A 22840-nucleotide genomic window follows, 5' to 3' on the forward strand; every position below is an offset into this window, starting at 1 on the left:
ATTGAACAAATTTGGTTGGTGTCCCTTTAGGCACATATAACCGAAACAATAGAATAAATGATTGCTTTAGCAGGATCACGGGTGGCCAAGTGGTTAGGCGTCGCCCCGGTAAGGCAGAAAACGCGGGTTTGAATCCCGCCTTGTGAACGACTTTTTCCCAGCTTAAAAAAATCAAATCTACAGAAGAAAAAACGGCTAATAATACTGAATTTAATAAAATAGCACTTCCTTAACAAGATGAATCTGCAATCTACAGGATTCATACGTTTGATTTGCAATTTGTGTTTTGAAAAAAAATAACTCTTTTTAGATCGTAAAATGCAAAATTTAATTAACTCTGTAACAAAATATAATTGTTATGCAAATGAGAATAAACAATACATGGGACACACATGGAGATTTCACACATGTGAGTTTAATTTAGACTGTCTAATCTTTTACTCTGAAGTTTATTTTGTTACATTGTGAAATAAACTGCCTATATTTGTCTCTTAACGTGTGAATGAGGTTATAAGAAGATTTTCTGCTTACTTAATTGAAACAAATAAATTTATTATACATAGAAATTCTTATAATATGAGGATACCTCCACAGAACTATATCTCGATATAGTTCTGTGGAGGTATCCATTTTATACCAACTCGCATAAGTTAATCTAGTAACTTGCTAAGTATGTACCTACTTTATTTATATCTACTTATAGGTACCTATAAATTGACTTCTTTTTTTCCGAATTCTTGTCCTCTTGTTTATATATGTGATACAATAAAAAAAAAACATTTTTTCCGTCTTTTAATTATTGTCAAATGAAAATTTTGTATTGAAATAAAAGCCTCAAGTCATTTTCAGTTCAATGGTGCAAACATCACTGATAATGTCATAAACAAAAGAATTTGTGTGAAATATGTTAGTTAATATCGAGAAAACAACTTTCAAAGTTCGGAGGTTTTATTTTTCGATGAGCAAACATAGACCTTATATATTATGCAATAGAACATTAAGTATTCATTGGCCTACCACTCGATTTTCTGTAAAATTATAGACTATTTTTTTACAATAACTAAATCGCTTTCTATTTGTCAGAATTGGACAAAATTTAAATGGAAATAACAAAAAGGCTCTAGTTTAAAAATAATAATAAAAGAATCATCAAAATCGGTTCACTCCTCCAAAAGTTCTGAGATATCAAATTCAATAAAAAATCGAATTGATAACTTCCCCCTTTTTTAAAGGTTAGAAAAAAACTTTTTTAAAAGATTAAAATACACTGTTTTCTAAGAAAAATAGAACGATCTTCGCATTTTGAACAGAAGGTATCGTAATAAGCCCTTGAAATAGACATTCTTATCTTGTAATAACATTTCTGAAATACACTTAAAATTACAATAAAATACATTAAGTAAATAGGATTTTAATTAATTAAATGCTAATATTATTCCTTACAAAAATATCGTGAAAACGTAAACTAAATAATATTTTCATGTAAAGATTTTGAGTATAGTTTTTGCATGATACACGATCAAAACAGACTTTTGTCTTTTACTGCTCTTCGTTGTTATTACATCTTCCTTACAGGCGTTAGATAGTAATAGATTTCTTCAATCTATACTTTATTATTATTATTCAGCTGAAGAGTTTGTTTGTTTGAACGCGCTTATCTCAGGAACTACTGGTCCGATTTGAAAAATTCTTTCGGTGTTAGATAGCCCATTTATCGAGGAAGGCTATAGGATATATATCATTACGCTAAGACTAACAGGAGCGGAGCCACGCGGGCGAAACCGCGAAGCGCGCAGCTAGTTATCAACATACAGGCATTGTCATTTCCAGTTAAACAATAAAATATATAGAAATTACTAAACCAGCATTTCATTAAGCCAGGCCATTTCATATCTAAATATACTCGCTTATAACAGGAAAACATTTTAATATACCCTCTTACAAGATACAGAACGTATCTTTGAGATGGTCTTATCCAAATATCTTCTAAGTAATTGAGACGTTCAGAAATGGTAAACAAAATTATTGTTTTATTCATATAGGGACATAAAAATTCTCGGCCTCGATTGGTTCTTAGAAATGTTTTTGGGCAGTTAAACGTGTTTTTTCTTCGCCCACACTGTACCTATTACCAGTATATTATTTCTAGTCTGTGGTATTAGGTACTTTAATTATTTTTATAGAGGGCTGTTCGAGGTTAGATTTGTATCTGAAAATGGTCAAGGAATATTATGTTTAAATATATCTATCACTCGTTAGTACCTTATTATAAAAAAAGATAATAATTATTATTGATAGATGCTATCTTAGGAAAATATTCGTTACATAATATCTAATACTGGCTGCTCCGCGCGGCTTCACCCCCTGGCTCCGCTCCTATTGGTGGTAGCGTGATGATAAATAGCCTATAACCTTCCTCGATAAATGGGCTATCTAACACCAAAATAATTTTTCAAATCGGACCAGTAGTTCCTGAGATTAGAGCGTTCAAACAAACAAACTGTTCAGTTATATAATATTAGTAAAGATTATCCATTATACAATATTATACATAGGTAATAAAAACATTTATTTAGCCTACTTATTATGGATATACTGGACATAACATAGAAAAAACAAGGATTGAAACTATTACCTATTATTATTGTATACGTAGTATATTATTATTAGTCTGTGCTATTATGTACTTAGTACTACCACAGAATAATAACTAGTAACTATTTGTACCTACTACTATAATATTAAGTATATTATCTGTAGTTAGGCGTACAAAATACGTAGTTCCAATTCCACAATAAAAAGTGCTTATAAATTTCCTTAAGTGTTGGAACAAGAAAGTAATTACGAATCATTATTATTCAGAAACAGGAATTTATTACGATGTTTATTTGGCTATTTCTTAAGGGAGTAGTATAAATTGGGGAGACCTTTTTATTGAACGCCTCCTCGTTCTGTTTAGAATATTCTAGGTCAATTTAATTCTACAAGCTTAAGTTTACTAATTTTTTACATTTTTAAGGTGCATCGAAATTTAATAAAAACTAGTTGCTTGTAAAATACAAAATAATTATACATTTTAAAAGATCCGCATTAATTTTTACTTAAGTGGATGTCGTTGTTGAAATATATCGGAACAGCTACATTATTTTTTTACAAAAAATATTTGGTCCATGCTTTTAATAAGTAAAAGTTCTTTTAATAAAAGAAGGGTAAAAAGCTAGTTTATTTTTACCTAGTTAGGATTTAAAATAAAAAAAAGCATAACGCCTAGTAAATATTATAAAGCTGAAGAGTTTGCTTGTTTATATTTTGTTTGTTTGAACACGCTAATCTCAGGAACTACGGGTCCGATTTGAAAAATTATTTCGGTGTTAGATATCCCATTTATCGAGAAAGGCTTTAAATCATCACGCTAAGACCAACAGGAGCGGAGCAATGCGGGTGAAACCGCGGAACACAGCAAGTATATCTAATATATCGTAGCGTATGTGATTTATTTTATAACATCACAGTAACATTTCACCTTCGTACGGTAACTGTATTTAGGAAGGCCCTTAATCCAATAAAGTGTGCGACCGCGGTATGTCTTTCATGCTTCTTGCAATTTTTGTTCTGGCAACTTTTCGTGGAGTAATTATATGGAGTTGTTAAATAATGTATGTGAGATTTATTTTATTTACACAATTTACAAACTCCTTATAGTATCTATATTATTCACATCAGTAATTACTGTATAATATGTTTACTGCATTATTAATGCTTGTGTGTATGTGTTGTTCCCAGAGATACATGAACGTAATTGTCTACTAGACAAGAAATAAATACTGCCAAACTCATATTTGCATGAAATACAAATTATTAATTTATTATTAATTTTCATATAAATGACTATCTATGTGAGTATGTGTTCAAGATGCAAGCGTGCAATGATTCCATCATTATCCCATTTGTTAGTATTATGAAAAAATTATTAACCCTACGAATAATAATTATTATTCGTTTATTTTACTCAATTTAATAACTAAAAATATTAGATTAGCATAACAGCTCTATACAATTCCATCCGGCACCAACGCGTTATGCCCCAAAATTGCCACTTTATATCGTGGCAGCCTACAACGGTATAAACATCTCATAACTTACTTTACTTTCCCTCAGGAGGCTGTAATCCCGAATAAAGCTATCAAATAGTTGCGTTGAAGACGTGTTAGTAGACTTGGTATTTAAAGATCGCTTAAATAATCGGGGATTACTTACTTAATGTAAAAAAAGATATTGAGAGATGTTTTTTTTATTGCGTTCTAATCACTGCATGGAAGTTCTTCCTTATATCTAGTATAAGTAGGAATGAATAATAAAATTTTGTGTGTACGATTATGGACAACTTAAATTTATGAAATAGTTATTATTTTAAAAAGTTATTGCCATACTATCCTATCCTATCTGAGGCTCTACAGCCGCGAGTGGGCCTTGGCCTGGTCCAGTACTTTCCTCCAGACCCCGCGATCCCTTGCCCGGGATCTCCAATTCTTTACACCGATCGCTTCCAAGTCCTGTTCCACACCATCCAACCAACGGAGCTTTGGTCTTCCTCGATTTCTACGTCCATCTGGTTTTCCATCGAGCAGACGCAGAGGAGCCCTGTTGTCGTCCATACGTGCAACGTGTCAGGCCCAGCGTAAACGGCCGAGTTTTATGGTCTTTATGACATTCGGCTCCTCGTACATTCTATAAAGCTCATGATTATATCGTGTTCTCCAACGTCCATTCTCCAGCACAGCACCGAATATTCGTCTGAGGATTTTTCGTTCGAAGACCAGCAGGCAATCCTCATCTTTTTTGCTCAAGACCAGCTTTCGGACCCATATGTTAGTACCGGTCTTAGTAGGGTCTTGTATAGCAGTACCTTTATGTTTCGGGATAGCAGTTTCGATCGAAAATATCTCAGAAGGCCGAAGTAGCACTTGTTCGCAGCCATGATTCGTTTGCATATTTCTGCAGATATTTCGTTCTGTTCTGTTATTAATGATCCCAGGTACACAAAGTCGTGTACAGCCGCGAATGTCTTGTCGCCGATGACGATATCCTGCCGCGTTTCGCTCGGGGTCCTAGTAGCTTTCATGTATTTTGTTTTGGATATGTTGACTTGTAGACCGGCATTTTGGGCGGTTCGTTCTAGAGCAAGATATGCATTCTCCACTGCCGGTAGCGTCCTTCCAATCAGGTCTATATCATCCGCGTATCCCAGTATTTGTGTGGATTTGAAAAATATAGTGCCTGCTATCTCGATTTTGGAATCTCGAATGCATTTGTCTAGGGCTATGTTAAAAAGAAGACAGGAGAGCGCATCACCCTGCCTAAGACCCTCCATTGTCCTAAAAGGTTCTGAGATATTGGTCTGGACACGAACGACGCTTTGTGATTTTTTTAACGTCATTGCTGTTAGTGACACCAATTTTGGTGGAATGCCGATCTCGGTCATCGCTTGGTACAGGAAATTACGATGGACATTATCGTATGCAGCCTTGAAATCCACGAAAATATGGTGTGTTATGACATTGAACTCAAGTGTTTTTTCTAGAATCAGTCGCAAGGAGAAAATCTGATCAGTGGTCGACCTGTTAGGGCGGAAACCGCACTGATAATCACCTAGTTTGTCTTCTGCGTATGGGGAAATTCTATTAAAAAGGACATTGGCGAAGATTTTATATGCCGTGTTTAAAAGAGATATACCGCGATAATTCTGGCAATCAAATATGTCACCTTTCTTGTGCAGAGGACATATTACAGCGGTGTTCCACTCATCGGGCATCGTTTCAGAATTCCACACCTGGACTATCAGCTCGTGAAATTTCTCCTCAAAGTGTGTTCCAGCATATTTTAGCAATTCTGCAGAGATGTTATCGATTCCTGGTGACTTATGGTTTTTAAGTTTCCTCATAGCCAATTTAACTTCGTCTATTGTAGGCAGCGGGATATCCGGGGTGTTTGAATGATTGTGCATAGCAGTAGGTGTTTCAGCAGTTTCTGTACTATTTAGCAGTTCTTGGAAGTACTCAGTCCATCTTTTAATAATATCGTTCTTACTATTTAGTAGCTCACCATCTTTACTTTTACAAGCGGAGGTTCTAGGCTTGAAGTCTTTTCTGCCTCTGTTAGTCCGCATGTAAAAGTTTCTCGAGTCCTTTCTTGAGTAGCTTTTAGCAATCTCTTCAAGTTGGTTAACCTCATAGTCTTTCTTCTTTCTCTTGTGCAGATGTTTTTCTTTCCTTCGTCGCTCTTTATACTCTGCCTCTCGTCTGCGAGTGTAGGCCTGCTGTAACGATAGGTATGCTTCATTCTTTTCGTTAGTAACCTTTTGGCATTAATCGTCAGTATTGCCATACTGAAACAGGTTTAATGGTGGTAAGTACCTAAATGGTAAACAGATCCATCGATACTTAAATTCTCTACAAAAAACCACAAACACCAATAAAATGATCTCCAACACACAATAATTAATGTCATCTAAACGACTCCCGTAAAAGTCTGCTCGAGATTTCTTTAGCTTTCATTTCTCATTGAAATATCCCGAGGTTTAAAAAGATTATTTATTTATTTATTTAACAGTTTTATGTACCATTACAAATTTTACAAACTATAATATTAAAAGAAAAGGAAACATTCACAGCACATAAGGAAACCTTATCGCTTATCAGCGATCTCTTCCAGGCTGCCCAAGTTACAAGGATAAAGATTAATATTAAAATATGGGTACACGGGTGGCAATGAAAATAAATATAAAAGAGAGATTTGAGTAGAAACTTTATTAAAGATTGAAACTTGAATGCTATGACTGTTTTTGGTACATCTTTATTTCAGAATTATAATAAAGTTAAATTTAGAAAAAATAATAATTCAAGAATTTCAAGAATTCTAAAATATTATAAGGTGTAAACTTGGTGTAAAGCAAAACAACTCTCGCCGGGTCAGCTATTAAACGTGGTAAACGAACAATATAACAAATATAACAGTATAACAAATGGCTGTTTTCCAATTACAGAAAACTACAATGAAACGAAAGCTTTAAATTTTTTCCAACAATTAATAATTACTAACGACAAATCGCTCTAGTGCTGTAATAATTGGAAAACACGGATGAACATTAAACATATTTTAGACGAAACTCGTGCAAAGACGAGATATTAATGAAATGTATGAAAGTTAGTAAATTATAACTTGCTTTTCCTTCATATTTTATTAACACTAGAGCGCTCGCGCCTAAAATTTTCCTTGAGTGCACGCGTGGGTTACATATTATGTCACCCATTACGACGCACGTTTTTTTTCATAAAAATCGTAGTTTAAAGAGTAAACGAAGTACTTATTTATGAATCAACTTTATTTTTAAGTGATGAAACAAAAAAAATATCAATATTTTCTCATTTTACTTAAATTATGAGCTAAACATATACCTCTGTGAAAAGTAACTAATTTTTTACTTATTGTGATCAATCAGTTGTTTTTACTTTGGAAACTACACATTTGATAAAAATAATCATCTAATTATACAGTTTAGGAATAATTTGTTCTTATCCAATAAAATTTTATTTTCAATAAAAAATAAGTATGTCCTAGCACTCGAATATGAGTATTTTATTTCGATTTAAGTTAAGAATATATATTAATAATTTCTTAAAAGTATAAATTTATCATAAGAGCAGTAAAAAATAAAAGGGGTATACCTACTTGATTTTCACTCGTAATTGTATGATTTCAAAAACTTCCTAGAACGCTCGCGCGGGGGACATGCGTCACCCATGTACTTTTATATTTTCGCAGAGTACACTTCGTTGCACCAAGGAAGCTGACACGCTGCTAAAATGTCCGGTGATTGGTAGTCGGGGAATACCTGAGACAACAACACTCAAGCACGATTCTTTAAAAAAATATTTAGCAATATAATACACTGGGTGACCTATGTCCCCCGCGCGTGCGCTCTAGTGTTAAATCTTATAAATAATTATTAAAATAAGTAAATTGTTTTTTTCACTCCATAGTTTATCCAGAGGAACATGCTCTGTGTACATATCTGTCAGATTTTTAGATTTTTGACATTTACGTCAACGTCAAAATATCGCTTCAATCTTCATCGGACATACAAATATTTTTGTTTAATTTCAATAAATAGTTTTATTTCATGTTATTATGGAATCTTACGAAAAGCTCTACAATTCAATTTGTCGCTTATGCTTAAAATATAATAAAAGTGATAACTTGGTGCCCTTATTTGATAAAAACAGTGGAAATGTGAATTGTTATGGTAAGGCGGTAGCAACCTTTGCCGCAATTGTATTTAAAAAAGAAGATAGTTTGCCGCCTTCCATGTGCAAAAAGTGTCTATTATTATTAAAACAGTGCATCTACTTTAAATTTACTTGTGAAGCCAGTGATAAGAAGTTGAGATTATTAAAAAGCTTAGTGACAGAGAATTTTATGCAAACTATTGTAGAATATTCATTATTTAAATTAAACAATTTATTAAATACCTCAGACGTATGTAATAATATTCCTAAACAGACAATAAATGCAAAGAAAACTAAGATAAATCATTTAGCAGCAACTGTAAAAAGAAACAATATAAATAATGACAATCAAAATTCTTTAGACTCAGTCTTTTCTTTAGTTCAGATTGAAGATTTGAATGCTACACCAAAAATCGAGAAAAAAACTGAGAAGCCAAATGAAATTATAGATAGTTTGGATAAAATAGTGTTGCCTAATAAAAAACTTTGTTCTGATAAAATGGCAGTGAGACCAAAAAGAAAACTCAAGAGGCGATTGAGAAATAGATTTATTAAAAATACAAAGAACAAGAGCTTAGATCAAGAGACTTATAACTGTAATATTTGTAATAAAATACTGGCAAACCAAAAGACATATGAAAATCACATGCAAAGGCATAACGGATGCAGGTACTTATAATTTAAACTAGCTTACCGCCCGTAGTTTCGCCCGCTTTGTCTCAAACCTAATAAATTATACACTAAAACCTTCCTATTGAATCACTCTATGTATTAAAAAAACGCATCAAAATCCGTTCCGTAGTTTAAAAGATTTAAGCATACAAAGGGACATAGGGACAGAAAAAGCGACTTTGTTTTATACTATGTAGTGATATATATTTAAGTACTAATATTATAAGAGAATTGATTTGTATTTTTGAAAGTTTGTTATAAATAAACTCGAAAACTACTAGACTGATGTTAAAAATTAACAAAAAGATATTCCTAAGTGTGTTCTCAGTAAATAATATGTGTATCTCTGTATTTTATATCTTACTATAATTAAATGAAAGTATTTTCATATGTAGCTATTAAACACAATTTTGAACATACATTTTAATTTTATTCAAACTCACACTGAAACATTTATTTAGATATTCAATTATTAGACTTCTTATAAAAGCAATTTTGAATAGTCATAATATTTTTAACATTTACCACCAATTCGGAAAGCTAACTATAGAAAAGAACCGGCAAGAAACTCCATAGTTGCTCTTTTAAAATCCTATCAATATTACAATTGAATTTTACATAGTAATAGGTATGTAACTAAATAACATATGCCAAAGAACTGTCCTGTGGTTCTTACGCAACATATATTTGACGCTGTAATAAGCTCTCTGCCCCCCTAGACAAGTGGCTTTCTATTAGCGTAACGTTTGATAGAATAGATTATGAATGTATGAGATTGACGTAAGCTGTCGATACATTTATCTACAGCTTATGTCAATCTCATACATTCATAATCGATTCTATCAAACGTTACGCTAAACGAAAGCTACTTGTCTAACCCCCCTGAACTAATACATTTTTTACATAAGTTTATTACTAAACTCTTTAATACAATGAGGAATTTTGTTGTAAAAGCCTTGACCCATAAATGAATTTTTAACTTAAGCTAACATTCATTCTAGATTCATTTGTGAGCACTGCGGCAAAGGCTTCCCAGTGCTGGCCGAGCTTCAAAACCACATCGTAGCCCGTCACGGCACTGGACCATGCCTCCAGTGCAAGCTTTGTCCTTTCAAAGCATACAAAAAGTTCGACCTCATGGAACACGAGAGAATACACACCGGCGAACGACCATTTACGTGCGAGAAATGCGGCTTGACATTCAGAAGACGAGCAATTTGGAAAAATCACTTAATCTATCATACTGAGAAGCAAATTCAGTGTACTTTGTGTCCTAAGAAGTTTCATCGACGGAGTCAAATGATGGTGCATTATAATAGCATGCACGATAGAATGTATATGTATGTATGTGCAAAGTGTGATGCTATGTACGCTAAGCCGGTTACGGTGAGACGGCATATGATGGATAAGCATGGCGTTCCACGGGAAATGCAGGGGAAGATATTGAGGGTTAAAAAGAGTGGTTTGCAAGATATTTCATAGGGTTTCTTTATGATTTTTTGTTTGTATATGTGGTACATGGAAAATGTTTTTTGGGAGTACTTGAATAATATCAATTGTTTTGTGTAAAAAGAAGAAAGTTAGATTTTATGTTTCACTGATTGGTTTTTCTTTACAGACAAATTGATGATCCTTATTACATCAAGAATTTCTTGTTGTTTCGTTTTTTACAGTTTATATTTTCTCTGAAATGTGTTAACAACTTAACCAAGGAAGGAATTTATTTATAACAATAAAATATAATAAAAACAGAATTATATAAACAATATTATGTTTAAGTTTCCAGATAGATAAGAATTGTTTGGAGATTGTAATAAGTAGGTAATTATATAAATTTTGATTTAATAAATTTTATAAAAATATGTGGGTTTTATTTCAACATCAATATCTTAGTGTCTAATGTAAAACTAATAACTTCCTCATTGTTAACTAATTACTTTTAAAAGAATTAGATTTATCATTTTTTATTTTGTTGGTTAGGAATCATCTCTGTAACTGCCGGACCGATTTTTACGAATCTATTATAACAGCCCGCTTTGTATCAAAGGGGCCATCCATTAATCACGTGATGTTTTTTTTGGTATTTTTTGATGATACGTGGTGATACGTGGTGAGGTTTAAGACTTCCCCTCCGCCCTCCCCCCTATATCACGTGTATTTTTTCGTACCTGCAGAGAATCAATTTTTTATTTATAAAAAAAAATGGTATAAGTATCATCTGATTTTATTAAGAGGCCTACACCACCGAAACTAGCGCCCCCCCAACATTTTATTTTTTTACTCCTAAACCAGATCAAATTTAAAAAATCTAGCTCGGTACTTTGCTAGTATATTACTTGTAGTATTTTTGGTATTACTTTTCATTATTTTGCATTCGGTAAATTAGGAGAACTTTTGATTACCGCCAAAAGTGGCCAGTAATACCAAAAATACTACAAGTAATATACTAGCAAAGTACCGAGCTAGATTTTTTAAATTTGATCTGGTTTAGGAGTAAAAAAATAAAATGTTGGGGGGGCGCTAGTTTCGGTGGTGTAGTCGCCTTAAAGTAAATTAAAGACTACTATAATAAACGTTCAAAGGTAGACAGAAATATTGCTGTTTGTTTTTGAATGACATAAAAATAATGAAAGATATGCGAAAAAGTTGTACGCGTTTGACTAAAAATAAATACATTTAACGCCGCTTTTCGGTTGAGTATCGCGTGCTTGTCGAAAAATAAATACACGTGATATATTACTTTACCCTCCCTCCCCCTTGTGATATTTCGTGATGTTTTGATGGACCCCTCCCCCCCCTTTCGAGACTCACGTGATTAATGGACAGCCCCAAACCTAATAAATTATACTTACACTAAAACCTTCCTATTGAATCACTCTATGTATTAAAAAAACCGCATCAAAATCCGTAGTTTTAAAGATTAGGGACATAGGGACATAGAGACAGAAAAAGCGACTTTTTATTGTGACATAAATTTTCATTGATAACAAAAGCAAAATTACAAACGAAATTAAATATCTCGTGTGAAACAAGACACTTCATTTTAATCGCTTTTTAAAATAAAATGCTATTAAACTTCAAGCATTTAAGTTTACAGGTACCTACAACAGTCTCCATCCACACTGTAGTTAGTTAATTTATTTCATGAGAAATAAATATTTTTAATATCTAAACTTTAATATTGAAGATATTTTTAAATTAATAATGCCTTAGTTAATTACTTTTGTTTGAAAACTATGTAACTACCTACTGACTTCAATAAAATCACGTAGTTATGATTTTCAAAAAATAATGTAAATCACATGCACAAAAACCCTATTTTAATATTTCTATACTTTTTATTCAAGCAACAAAAACTATGTTACTAACAATTGACAAAAGAAAATATTGTTAACCGTAAAGTACTGTGTCCTTCGCCGAATTTCTTTTAGGAAGGGTTCTTAGCGAGTGTCTCGGAAATATTAGGAACTCCTAAAGTTTTCGGATATCCTTCAGATAGGGTTAAAGGGGTATAAAAAGTATTTACCTGGATACCTTAAGGCGTTAATAGGGGCTAGCGACCTTGGCGACGATTTACTAGGCGGAATCGGGGGACCGGCGCGAATCTATCGTAGTAAAAGTACGTATAAAAATTATTTAAAAATATATTTGGATATTGAATCAAAATTTAAAACAACCATGCCCTGTGTTTCAATTTCATAAACACACTAAAAACACTACAATAATTGACATTATATTGACTTAGCGTTTTGTTTTTAAGTACAAAAATCGACCTCAGTTCATGATTTTTTTCCAAAAAACCTGATTGTAAAATAAACAAATTAAAACAACCATGCCCTTTATCATATTCGAAACTATAATATACATTTTTTTTAGATATGTACATAAAGAATCTAAGAAGAAAAACGGTTATAACTAGAGTTAATTTTCGGTATCAAAAGGGGATTCTTCCCGATTCAGGCCTTAAACTAAATATGTATGCTGATTTATAATACATCTTGGTAGGAAAAAAATGATACGTTTAAAAATGTACATACCTAATTCTTGAATTTTAGCTCTACATAGGTACCTTCATATTATTATTATCTAATATTTATATACTATAGTAAGTATAGTGTTCTGTTTCTTTCACATTAAATTTATTTATCATGAATCATACCTAAGTCGAATACTACCTATATAAGAAACAAAAAAAAAACTCATTTTATTTAGAGATTATTGTAGAGTTAAAGGGGCACAGGTAAAATTATCATATTATGATCACAGAGCAAATAATGTTATTTTGGAGTACCTACATAATATAAAAATAGGTACCTAATTAATGTGTGCTCAAAATGTATACAAATTCGCTTAGCTATATATATTATGTTCCTCGAAGTATCTAAGTATGTATCAGAAGTTTCTCTAAGAAAACAAAATTCGTAATAAAATCAGTCAAGCAGTTTTTAAGTTAAATCTGAATATTATTCTTCATATTAACTAGCTGCTCCGCGTGGTTTCATCCCCGTGGCTCCACTCCTGTGGGGTCGTAGCGTGATGATATATAAGCCTAGCCTTCCTCGATAAATGAGCTATCTAACACTGAAAGAATTTTTCAAATCGGACCAGTAGTTCCCGAGATTAGCGCGTTCAAACAAACAAACAAACTTTTCAGCTTTATAATATTAGTATAGATTTATAGTTTATATAAAATATTCCGTTCCGTTATTTTATTATCTACTGATAACTACTTACCACATGAGCAAGGTGAAAAAGCTTGTAATATCGCTAACAATTATAACTCCCGCAGTGCGCACGCTACTCGCACAGTTTGTAAATAGTAAAATCAATAATAAATTTAAAGTTTCGAACAAGTATAATAAAATGTCGCGTACGAGAGATCGTTATAACAAATAGGTAGTCGCGAGTTTGTAATGTAGAACTAACGAGACTCATATAGGAGAATTGCGGGTTATATAGGGTGCTTCTAAATAATTTTTATTGCAAGTGTTATGTGGCAGTGTTAGGATAATATTCTTAACTTTTCGTTATCAAATAACATAGCTATGGGCAATTACTGTTGTAAATTTTTGGAAAAATATTACATTATTTACCTAAAATAAGTTTAAATTTACTAACATATTTATCAATTTATCAATAACAATCTAATGAGTATGTCTAAATTATATTTGACACTACTACTACTACTGCAATTATTGTCGTGTTAAAATCGCTACCATAGGTCAGCAGTTAGTAAAATGACTATACCTACATAATTAAAACAGGTACCTACCTATACATAATTAAGATGTGTCACTGACAGCATAATATATCAAAGTGCCTCAATATACAAATCTATTTCAATTACATTCAGCTTACAAATAACAAACTACACCCTGTATTTCTCAACTTTCAAGAAGAACTCGGAGGTTTAATAGAAGATTGTAGGTATTGCGGCTATACTTCATAGCTAATAAACAACTAGTGTGAGCCTGCGGTTTTGCTCGCATATTTCTTGTAAATTTTACATCATAATAAAATTTTACAAGCGCATAATATTATGCATAGAATTCATAATCTACTCTTATACCTTATATGATAGGATCATTTATATTAATCTTAGAGCATTAATGCTCTAAGATATCAATATCCATTTAGATATATTTCTAATAAATAAATATTATTCCTATTCTGTACATGGCAGGTAGGTACATGGCTAAATAATAGCACCGATTTCGATGAAATTTGGAATGAAAATAGTTAATAAAAGCGTAAATGAATCGCTTTTTAAATCAACCTTTGAAGAATTAATAAATAATAATTGTTGGGATTTCCGGCGATGTAGATACCTCGGGCGGGATAAATAAAACCAAATGTTATAATTATATTTTATAAAATAAAATAAAACACAGATTTACTTCGCAAATAATTGAATCAATAGGTATTGTCTACTAGTTTTCCGCCCTCGGCTTTGCCTGCGTTTTCAAAGAAAAACCCGGATCATTCCCGTTCCCGTGGGATTTCCGGGATAAAACTATCCAATGTGTTAATCTAAGTTACCCTCTTTAAGTGTGCTAAATTTTATTGTAATCGGTTCATATTTGCGTGAAAGAGTAACAAACTTACACCTACACATCCATCCTCACAAACTTTCGCATTTATAGGAAGGATAGGATAGGATAAATAAAACACAGATTTACTTCGCAAATAATTTAATCAATATTGTCTACATACTCTGCCAAGAATGTTTACTTATAACTATTGATTATTAATACAAATTAATATTACTGTGTCCTTCCGGCTTCCACCTAACTTCACCATATTATTTTGTCCTTTAGTATGTAACTGCATGGTTACTGGAAAATCTATAGAAATTAGTTTTTTAATAGAAATTGCTGTTTAAAGTTACTTACTTGTCTGAAACCTTAACCTGTATCTATATGGATTTTCCTTGCTTTTCTCCTTTTCTGTTTTATAAAGTGTGTTTAAAAGCTAGGATCCAAAGCTATGTTTTTAAATTTTATGCACACATCAAACAAAAAGTATAGAACAAATGTTAGCTAAGCTTAAAACATCGTTCAGAAAGATAAATATTTTTAAATAATTTCAGTAAAAATATGCTGGACCTAAGTAAACATCAGTCTAATTATAATCTGGAAGTGCTTAATCAATTTTATGTTAATTACGTCGATTCTTCATAAAAATGTTTGTGCATAAATTATGTTTGGATTCAACACAAAATATTTTTAAAATATTATTCATTTATGATTTGAACTGTGTATCGAACTCACAAACTGATGGACTGATTTGAGTTACCTATATTTTAATTAAGAAGAAATAGAAAAAAAAACACTAATTCATGAACTCATCCAATTAAAGAAATAGGTATTATAATTAATTGAATACTTACCTACTTAATATCTACTACTTAAAAGTTAGGAGCACTTTCGGGCTTCTATATCCTTACTATTCTATTCTATCCTACTAATATAATATTATAAATGCGAAAGTTTGTGAGGATGGATGTTTGTGGTTATGTAGGTAAGTACCTATGTTTGTTATTCTTTCACGCAAATACTACTGAACCGATCACAATGAAATTTAGCACTCATATAGAGGGTAACTTGGATTAATACATAGGATAGGTATTATCCCGGAAATCCCACGAGAACGGGAACTATGTGGGTTTTACTTTGAAAACGCGGGCGAAGCCGCAGTCGGAAAGCTAGTAATTAATATAATTTAATACCTACCTAATTACAAGTTACAGGCAAAGTAGCCTCAAGAAATACATCATAAGTCATATAACATATTATCTTAACAATCAAACAATTCGTTTATTTCTCAGTTCTCAGAACTTAAATCCAAGGTATCGAAACGCCATTAAATTTTCATCAAACACGAATTCCACTTGTAAATTAATTCTGTAATGACCTATCACTTTGCGTATTAATTAAATTGTCTGAACCCTTTAAAGAATAAGTGGATTATATTTTGCGCCGCAAGCGTCAAGGTATATTGTACTACTGTTTTATGAAAAATATTTTAAAGGTTATGAAAACAAGGGATGCTTTGAGCACGTGTATTTTAGTAATAAATGACGGAGGTTTTTAATGCGGTTGGTACTAATTCTTTTAACTATACTAATATAATATTATAAACTGAAGACTTTGTTTGTTTGAATGCGCTAATCTCAGGACATGCAAGTACGATTTGAAAAAATATTTCAGTGTTTGATTGGTCATTATCGAGGAAGGCTATCGGCTAAATTATCTCATCACGGTAAGACCAGCAATATTTATTTATTTATTAAAAAGGTTCATCAACAGATGTTACATACGTATCTTTCGCGTTAAACAGTTACAATAGGTAAGATTTATAAATAATTATTACGCACAACAATTACAGATGAACACTACATTCATAGAAATTAATAATAAATTAGGCGATATCTATACAATATATACAAATAATTAAACAAAAAATAAATGTGTGAGCACTTATCATTAAATAGTTCCGATTAAATAGGACATGCGGATTGCAATTATAGGAGCAATGCGGGTAAAACTGCGGTTCGCAACTAGTCTATCTATATAAAAGAAAGTCGTGTTTATACCACGTAGGTAAGTAAGTAATAAGTATCTGGAATGGCTGAGCGGTTTGAAGGTTTTTGGTTCGTTGGACTCCGCTTTTGATTATGCAAATAAATGTTAAAATTTTAAAACTCTCAAAAAAGGTCAAACTGGGCGAGGAGCCAGAAATTATGTTTATGAGGTTAATCACCTATATGCTACCAGCTAATTACTAATTACTGCGTGACATGGTTTCACCCGCGGACTAAAACTTCCATTCCCTATACAGGGTTAGTTTTCAATGACCAGCCAAAATTTAAAATTAAGATCTAGATATTAAACCAAAGGTACATTTGAAATATTATTGTCGAATAAAAATAAAATAAAATAATTGCATTCATTTGAAAATGTCTTAAAAATTTCCTAAATCGTAAACACGCGATAATCAATGCACTTGTGTGCGTGCGCGCATCGCCAAATTTATGTGTGTGCTAACTTCTACCTATCTAGGTTGTTGAACTGAATTGTGCTTTTGTAATGTCCACACGTTCGCTTTTTAGTGGCGGACAGGAATGAAATCTAATTAAAAAAACGTTTTTTTTTCATTACATCGAAAATGTTATTGATCATTTCTGAAAAATTGGCCGGTCATTGAAAACTAACCCTGTATTTTTTATTGGTTTATTTTTTTTGTAGCAAGTAGTGCACTGTTATTTATCATGAAAAAAGAAACTAAACTTCCCCTCTTTATATTATTAGTATGGATAAGGTCTTATTTTTACTTCGATGTGGCAAGAATAAAAGTTTTTTATGTGTGTCTTTCTATGGAGTTTTAGGTATCAAACGAATGTTCTGATTTTAATTAATAATGAATTAATTTTTAATTTAATGCCTGCAGTTGTGATGCAGATATCTCGGATATTATTTTGAATGTCCTTTTGAATATTTGAATTTGAATAATTGAATAACCATGTTTATTCAATATTCATTGAGAAAGCCCTTTCTTACAGACCAAAAATCCATAATATTTGGTTTACATTAGTAGAATAATACTACTTAGTAAAAAAGGTGGATACATTTATGAAACATTCTCTTTTATAATAACGTTGAGAACTTTGAAGTAAAAATAAATCTCGTATTTTAAACAGAATGTTTAATCAGCGTAAGTGAAGTAAGTAGTTGAATTTTTATTAGTTATCTTATTCAGAATAATATTATGATTTTATTTGAGTTTGAAGTTATTAATTATGCTCTATGCATTCCATTATTTGCTCGTTACTACATAGTATAAAACAAAGTCGCTTTCTCTGTCCCTATGTCCCTGTGTAATGTGTATGCTTAAATTTTTAAAACTACGCAACGGATTTAGATGTGGTTTTTTTTAATAGATAGAGTGATTTAAGTATATAATTTATAAGGTTTTAAAGAAAGCGGGCGAAGCCGCGTGCGGAAAGCTAGTAATGAATAAAGCTTAGAAATTTGCGTTAAATTAAATTAATTTGCTTCGGTATTACTGTGTACAGTTTTTTTTTATAAAGTATTAGATTAATGGATAGATTATAATATTACGAAATTGTAAAAGACAATTTCATGCAAAAAATACTAAAGCGATTTTAATGAAAGTATTGCGTAAGTACTTTATTATCTAAGGATAATTAAACCTTTTCCTATAGAGTACCTAGGTCTTAATATAAATGTAAATTATTGGTTGTAGATTTTTTTTAATCTGGTTCAAAAGTACATATTTAGTTTCAATATATTTTTTTAAACACTACTTTAAATACCAAGAGTTAATTTTTTTAGTTTTTTTTTCAAATTACACTCACACTAACAACCAACCTAACAACTTTTTAACAAATAAATAAAACGTCAAACTTCACACGTCAGATAGTTGACAAAAACTTTGATCCATCAATAAGGATAAGCCAGCACTTAACCCAGTCATATTTATGAGGGTTAACGTAAAATCATGTCTATTTGGCCAAAGCTAACCCAGCTCGGACCGTTTCAACGAACGTAAGATTCGCAGGTAAGCTATGCGACCCGAGGGGACATTGCTATCATTCTAGTGTACGGGTTAAGGCACAAGTTATAGGCGTATGAGATTTTCATTAATTTAAACACTTTATCTGCATCGAAAGAAAAATAAACAATAAAGTCAAACACCACACAATTACGTACAAAAACGCGGCCTTGTTAGCGACTCAGCGATCTCTTCTAGGCGGGTCACGGACGAATTCTACCTATACCCGTGGCCCCGTCGTTGATGCGGCTTGACGGAATACAGTGGGATTTTGGTCGGTAGGAATCCGACATAACCCACGGCCTTTTCCCCGGAAGCCGTGGGTATCTATGCAAGATTTCCCCACTTATAAAAAAAAGGTCGAGGATTATAGAATTATGTTTAAGGATTTCATGGTGCACAAGACTAGAAGAATATTAAACATTATTCCATATTATATCTGCAATTTATTGAATAAATAAGTATTTATACATATAACATACATGCATACAGACATCATCATAACACAGATTTTATAAAGACAAATAGTAAACATTAAGCTGCTTTTTGAACTCATTCATTGTCAATGAATTTAATTTGCTTTAGTACTTGATAGGGTACTAACCTCTTCGTGAACGAACAAGTCTTAAAATATGTAGACTTCGTCCGTAGCCAAGTCATAGTCGCCCGTAGCCAAGTCGTAGCTGGAGTCGTAGCCGGAGTCGTAGCTGATTATGCAGTCAATTTCGTACACAAATCATAAATAATTGTCATATTTTGTATAGTTTTACTATTTATCAATATTAAATAAAGCTGAATAATATGTAGAAAAATAAATACAGTAATATTAGATAAATCGCTTGTACTTCTGCCTTGGGACGGCAGCAAACAGATGTTCAACTTGAGAAAAATCATTTAAGTTTCTCTTTTCTGGGACATTTTCGTACCCTTGAGCGAATTGCAAAGGTCGGGGGTTAAATATTGTCATTGTTTCGGATCAAATGTGATTATTTTCATGGTCAGGAGCTGGCTTTTTAAATTTATCGGTTTTATATTGCATCGTTAGAGGGTTGAGCGTTTTTATTGTACTCAAAGCCATACACAAACTTAATACATTTTTATATTGGCTGTTTTCACAATTTGCTGTAGTGATTCTGATAGTCTATTTTAATTGACAGGTAATAAATGAAAATATATGAGGAAGCTATGAAAAAGGCCCTTAGTCTGCTTTAAGTTGTTTAATCATAAAATTATGGTATGGCGGTGGTAAGATATGATTCAAAATCATTTCTCAAAGAAGATGTTTCATAGAAACAAACACAACATGAATTTCTTATAAAAAATGTATTATTCTATTTAAAGCGTAATTTTATTTGTGATAACGCTAAAAATGTTATTATACTTACCCGGAAAGTCACTTTGTGTGAGGATAAAACATTACTCGTTTATTAGGGATTTATTTAAACCGGTTTACACAAGTTTTATGCATTCTTGTAAGCTTATTTTATTAAATGCGACAGTCTGTCTGTGTGTTACCTCTTCACGGCTAAATCACAGCACCGATTTGGATGAAATCTGGAATGAAAATAGGTAAGTGAAGACACAGGTCTAACATAATATGCTTATACTATACTAGCTTTTCGCCCGCGTCTTCGCCCGCGTTTTCAAAGGACAACCCGCATAGTTCCCGTTCCCGCGGGATTTCCGGGATAAAACCTATCCTATGTGTTTATCCAAGTTAGCCCCTATATGTGTGCTAAATTTCATTATAATCGGTTCAGTAGTTTATGCGTGAAAACCATACATACATACATACATACAAACCTTTCCTCTTTATAATATTAGTATAGATTCATATTCCTAAAGATTTAATGCTTTTGACGCTGCAATAATTATTTGGTTGTTTCGTAAGTAAAAGCTTTTAATACAAAACTCAAATAACCATTACCTATATGTTATTTCAAAATACTTGATGTAATTTCTTTATAAATGTTCTCTAAAACTACTGTATCTATTTTGAAAACTCTTATAGCACAAATGCTATATTTCTCGACTTTATCACACGTACATTCAGTTTATGATTCCTTTATAGATGATCTCAAAAACTACTGAACCGATTTTGAAAACTCTTATAGCAACACACGGTTTGACAAAGGCTATATTTCGACTTTATCCCGCGTAAAGCCGAAGCTATACAGTAGGTACAATGCATATAATATGCAAGCTTCTCATAAAATAAAATACAGTGTAAACCGCGCTTAGGTCGCTTTTAAAATGTGTATACCTCTCGCCCATATTAATTTCCTCTGTAACCTCAACGGGTAATTAAAATCTCAAATGGGTATGAAATTCAAAGCTAACAGCGTTTTTCAGTTTAACTTTGTGATATTTATTTGACGTGAGCAATTGTTGTGGCGGTTAAGTGGATTGTGGCTTTTTATGTTACTATTTTGTCATAGTTAACATGTTTTTGAAGTGAATACTTATGCACTACTAATACTTATGTACTGTATGTAGGTACCGGTAGCGTAGTGTGCGAGCCTACATACAAAATACAAATGTATGTGAGATATTCCGCGGCGACTAGTCTCCGAGACATGCAGGATACTTGAATCGCCTGTGCGTATCGTAATGGGAGAATGGCCTAAGAATTGAAATACATCCGCTCTATACCACAAGGGAACACGATAACAAATTATAGACACTTTTATAGACTAGATATTCTTGACACGCCCTTTTTACTAGATTCTGACACGAACTAAACGGACAGATTTAATTCAAACACTTATCAAGGATCGGTGACAATACAATTATATCATCTTACTAGCTGTGCTCCGCGGTTTCACCCGCATTGCTCTGCTCCTGTTGGTCTTAGCGTGATGATACCTTTCTCGATAAATGGGCTATCTAACACCGATAGAATATTTCAAATCGGACCAGTAGTTCCTGAGATTAGCGCGTTCAAACAAACAAAATCTTCAGCATTATAATATTAGTATAGATAAAAGTGTGTTTTTAGTTTCTCAACTATATTATCTTTTTTCTACTATTTTATGCAACGATTGTCACTATTCTCGGAATGTAATTAGAGAATAATATTAAAAATTTCAACTGACTTGTCTCTGAATAGGATTTGGATGAAATACTCAGCTTTGAGACTGGATTAAATGCTTTTAGCTCTTAGGGTTTTAAGACGAAGCTAATATTCTTCGATGTCGCCTTTTATAGTATCCATTTAAAGCTGCAGTGGAGGAATACCTGTTATTATCTGACTTGAAGTGGAAACTGTGATCTGCTGAAATAAACATACACACAATTAATGCAAAAATAGAGAAACAAATATGAAATTTTGATATCCGTCTTTGAGTGGAAACTGTGATCTGCTGAAATAAACATACACACAATTAATGCAAAAATAGAGAAACAAAAATGAAAAACAATGTACAAACCATTCGTATTAATGAGATTAAACTAAATAGCGTATAGTAATTAGTAGCGTAGGTTATTAAAAATGAAAATTGAAAATATAGACAATATAGTTTTAAAAAGCTATTTTTCAAATCAATCAACTGAATATAATATAATTAAAATAACCAATAGATGCTTCGATTACATATTTATTGAGTTATATTAAACTTTTAAAAATTTTCTTCACTATTCAGTACATTGTAACACTTGTACGAACACAAGGAAAACGTGTCAGTCTAAAAACAAATTGTAATTTCAATATTTACGTTTCAGAGAAAAGTTTCAAAGACAATGCATTAGAACTAGATTACATTTCAAGGAATCTAGAATAACACGGAAAACTCACGCTTGAAATCTCAACT

The 22840-nt window shown here is 32.1% G+C and overlaps 1 protein-coding gene across 1 annotated transcript; it reads left to right on the forward strand.

The window, feature by feature from the left end:
* The first annotated feature begins 8131 nt into the window (after positions 1-8131).
* LOC123703183 (fez family zinc finger protein 2-like) lies at positions 8132-10772 on the forward strand. The gene is made up of 2 exons (XM_045651097.1): positions 8132-8954; positions 9959-10772. Exons 1-2 carry the CDS (start codon positions 8188-8190, stop codon positions 10437-10439), a joined length of 1248 nt encoding a protein of 415 aa, XP_045507053.1. The 5' UTR covers positions 8132-8187; the 3' UTR covers positions 10440-10772.
* Positions 10773-22840: the final 12068 nt, after the last annotated feature.

This window comes from Colias croceus, chromosome 25 (assembly GCF_905220415.1).
Source record: "Colias croceus chromosome 25, ilColCroc2.1".
Lineage (NCBI taxonomy): Eukaryota > Metazoa > Arthropoda > Insecta > Lepidoptera > Pieridae > Colias > Colias croceus.

Excerpts from the sequence above, each read along its gene's own strand:
- LOC123703183 (XM_045651097.1), top strand. The coding sequence starts at position 8,188 with ATGGAATCTTACGAAAAGCTCTACAATTCAATTTGTCGCTTATGCTTA. Across the intron at positions 8,955-9,958 it reads CAAAGGCATAACGGATGCAG|ATTCATTTGTGAGCACTGCG; the intron begins GTACTTATAATT and ends CATTCATTCTAG.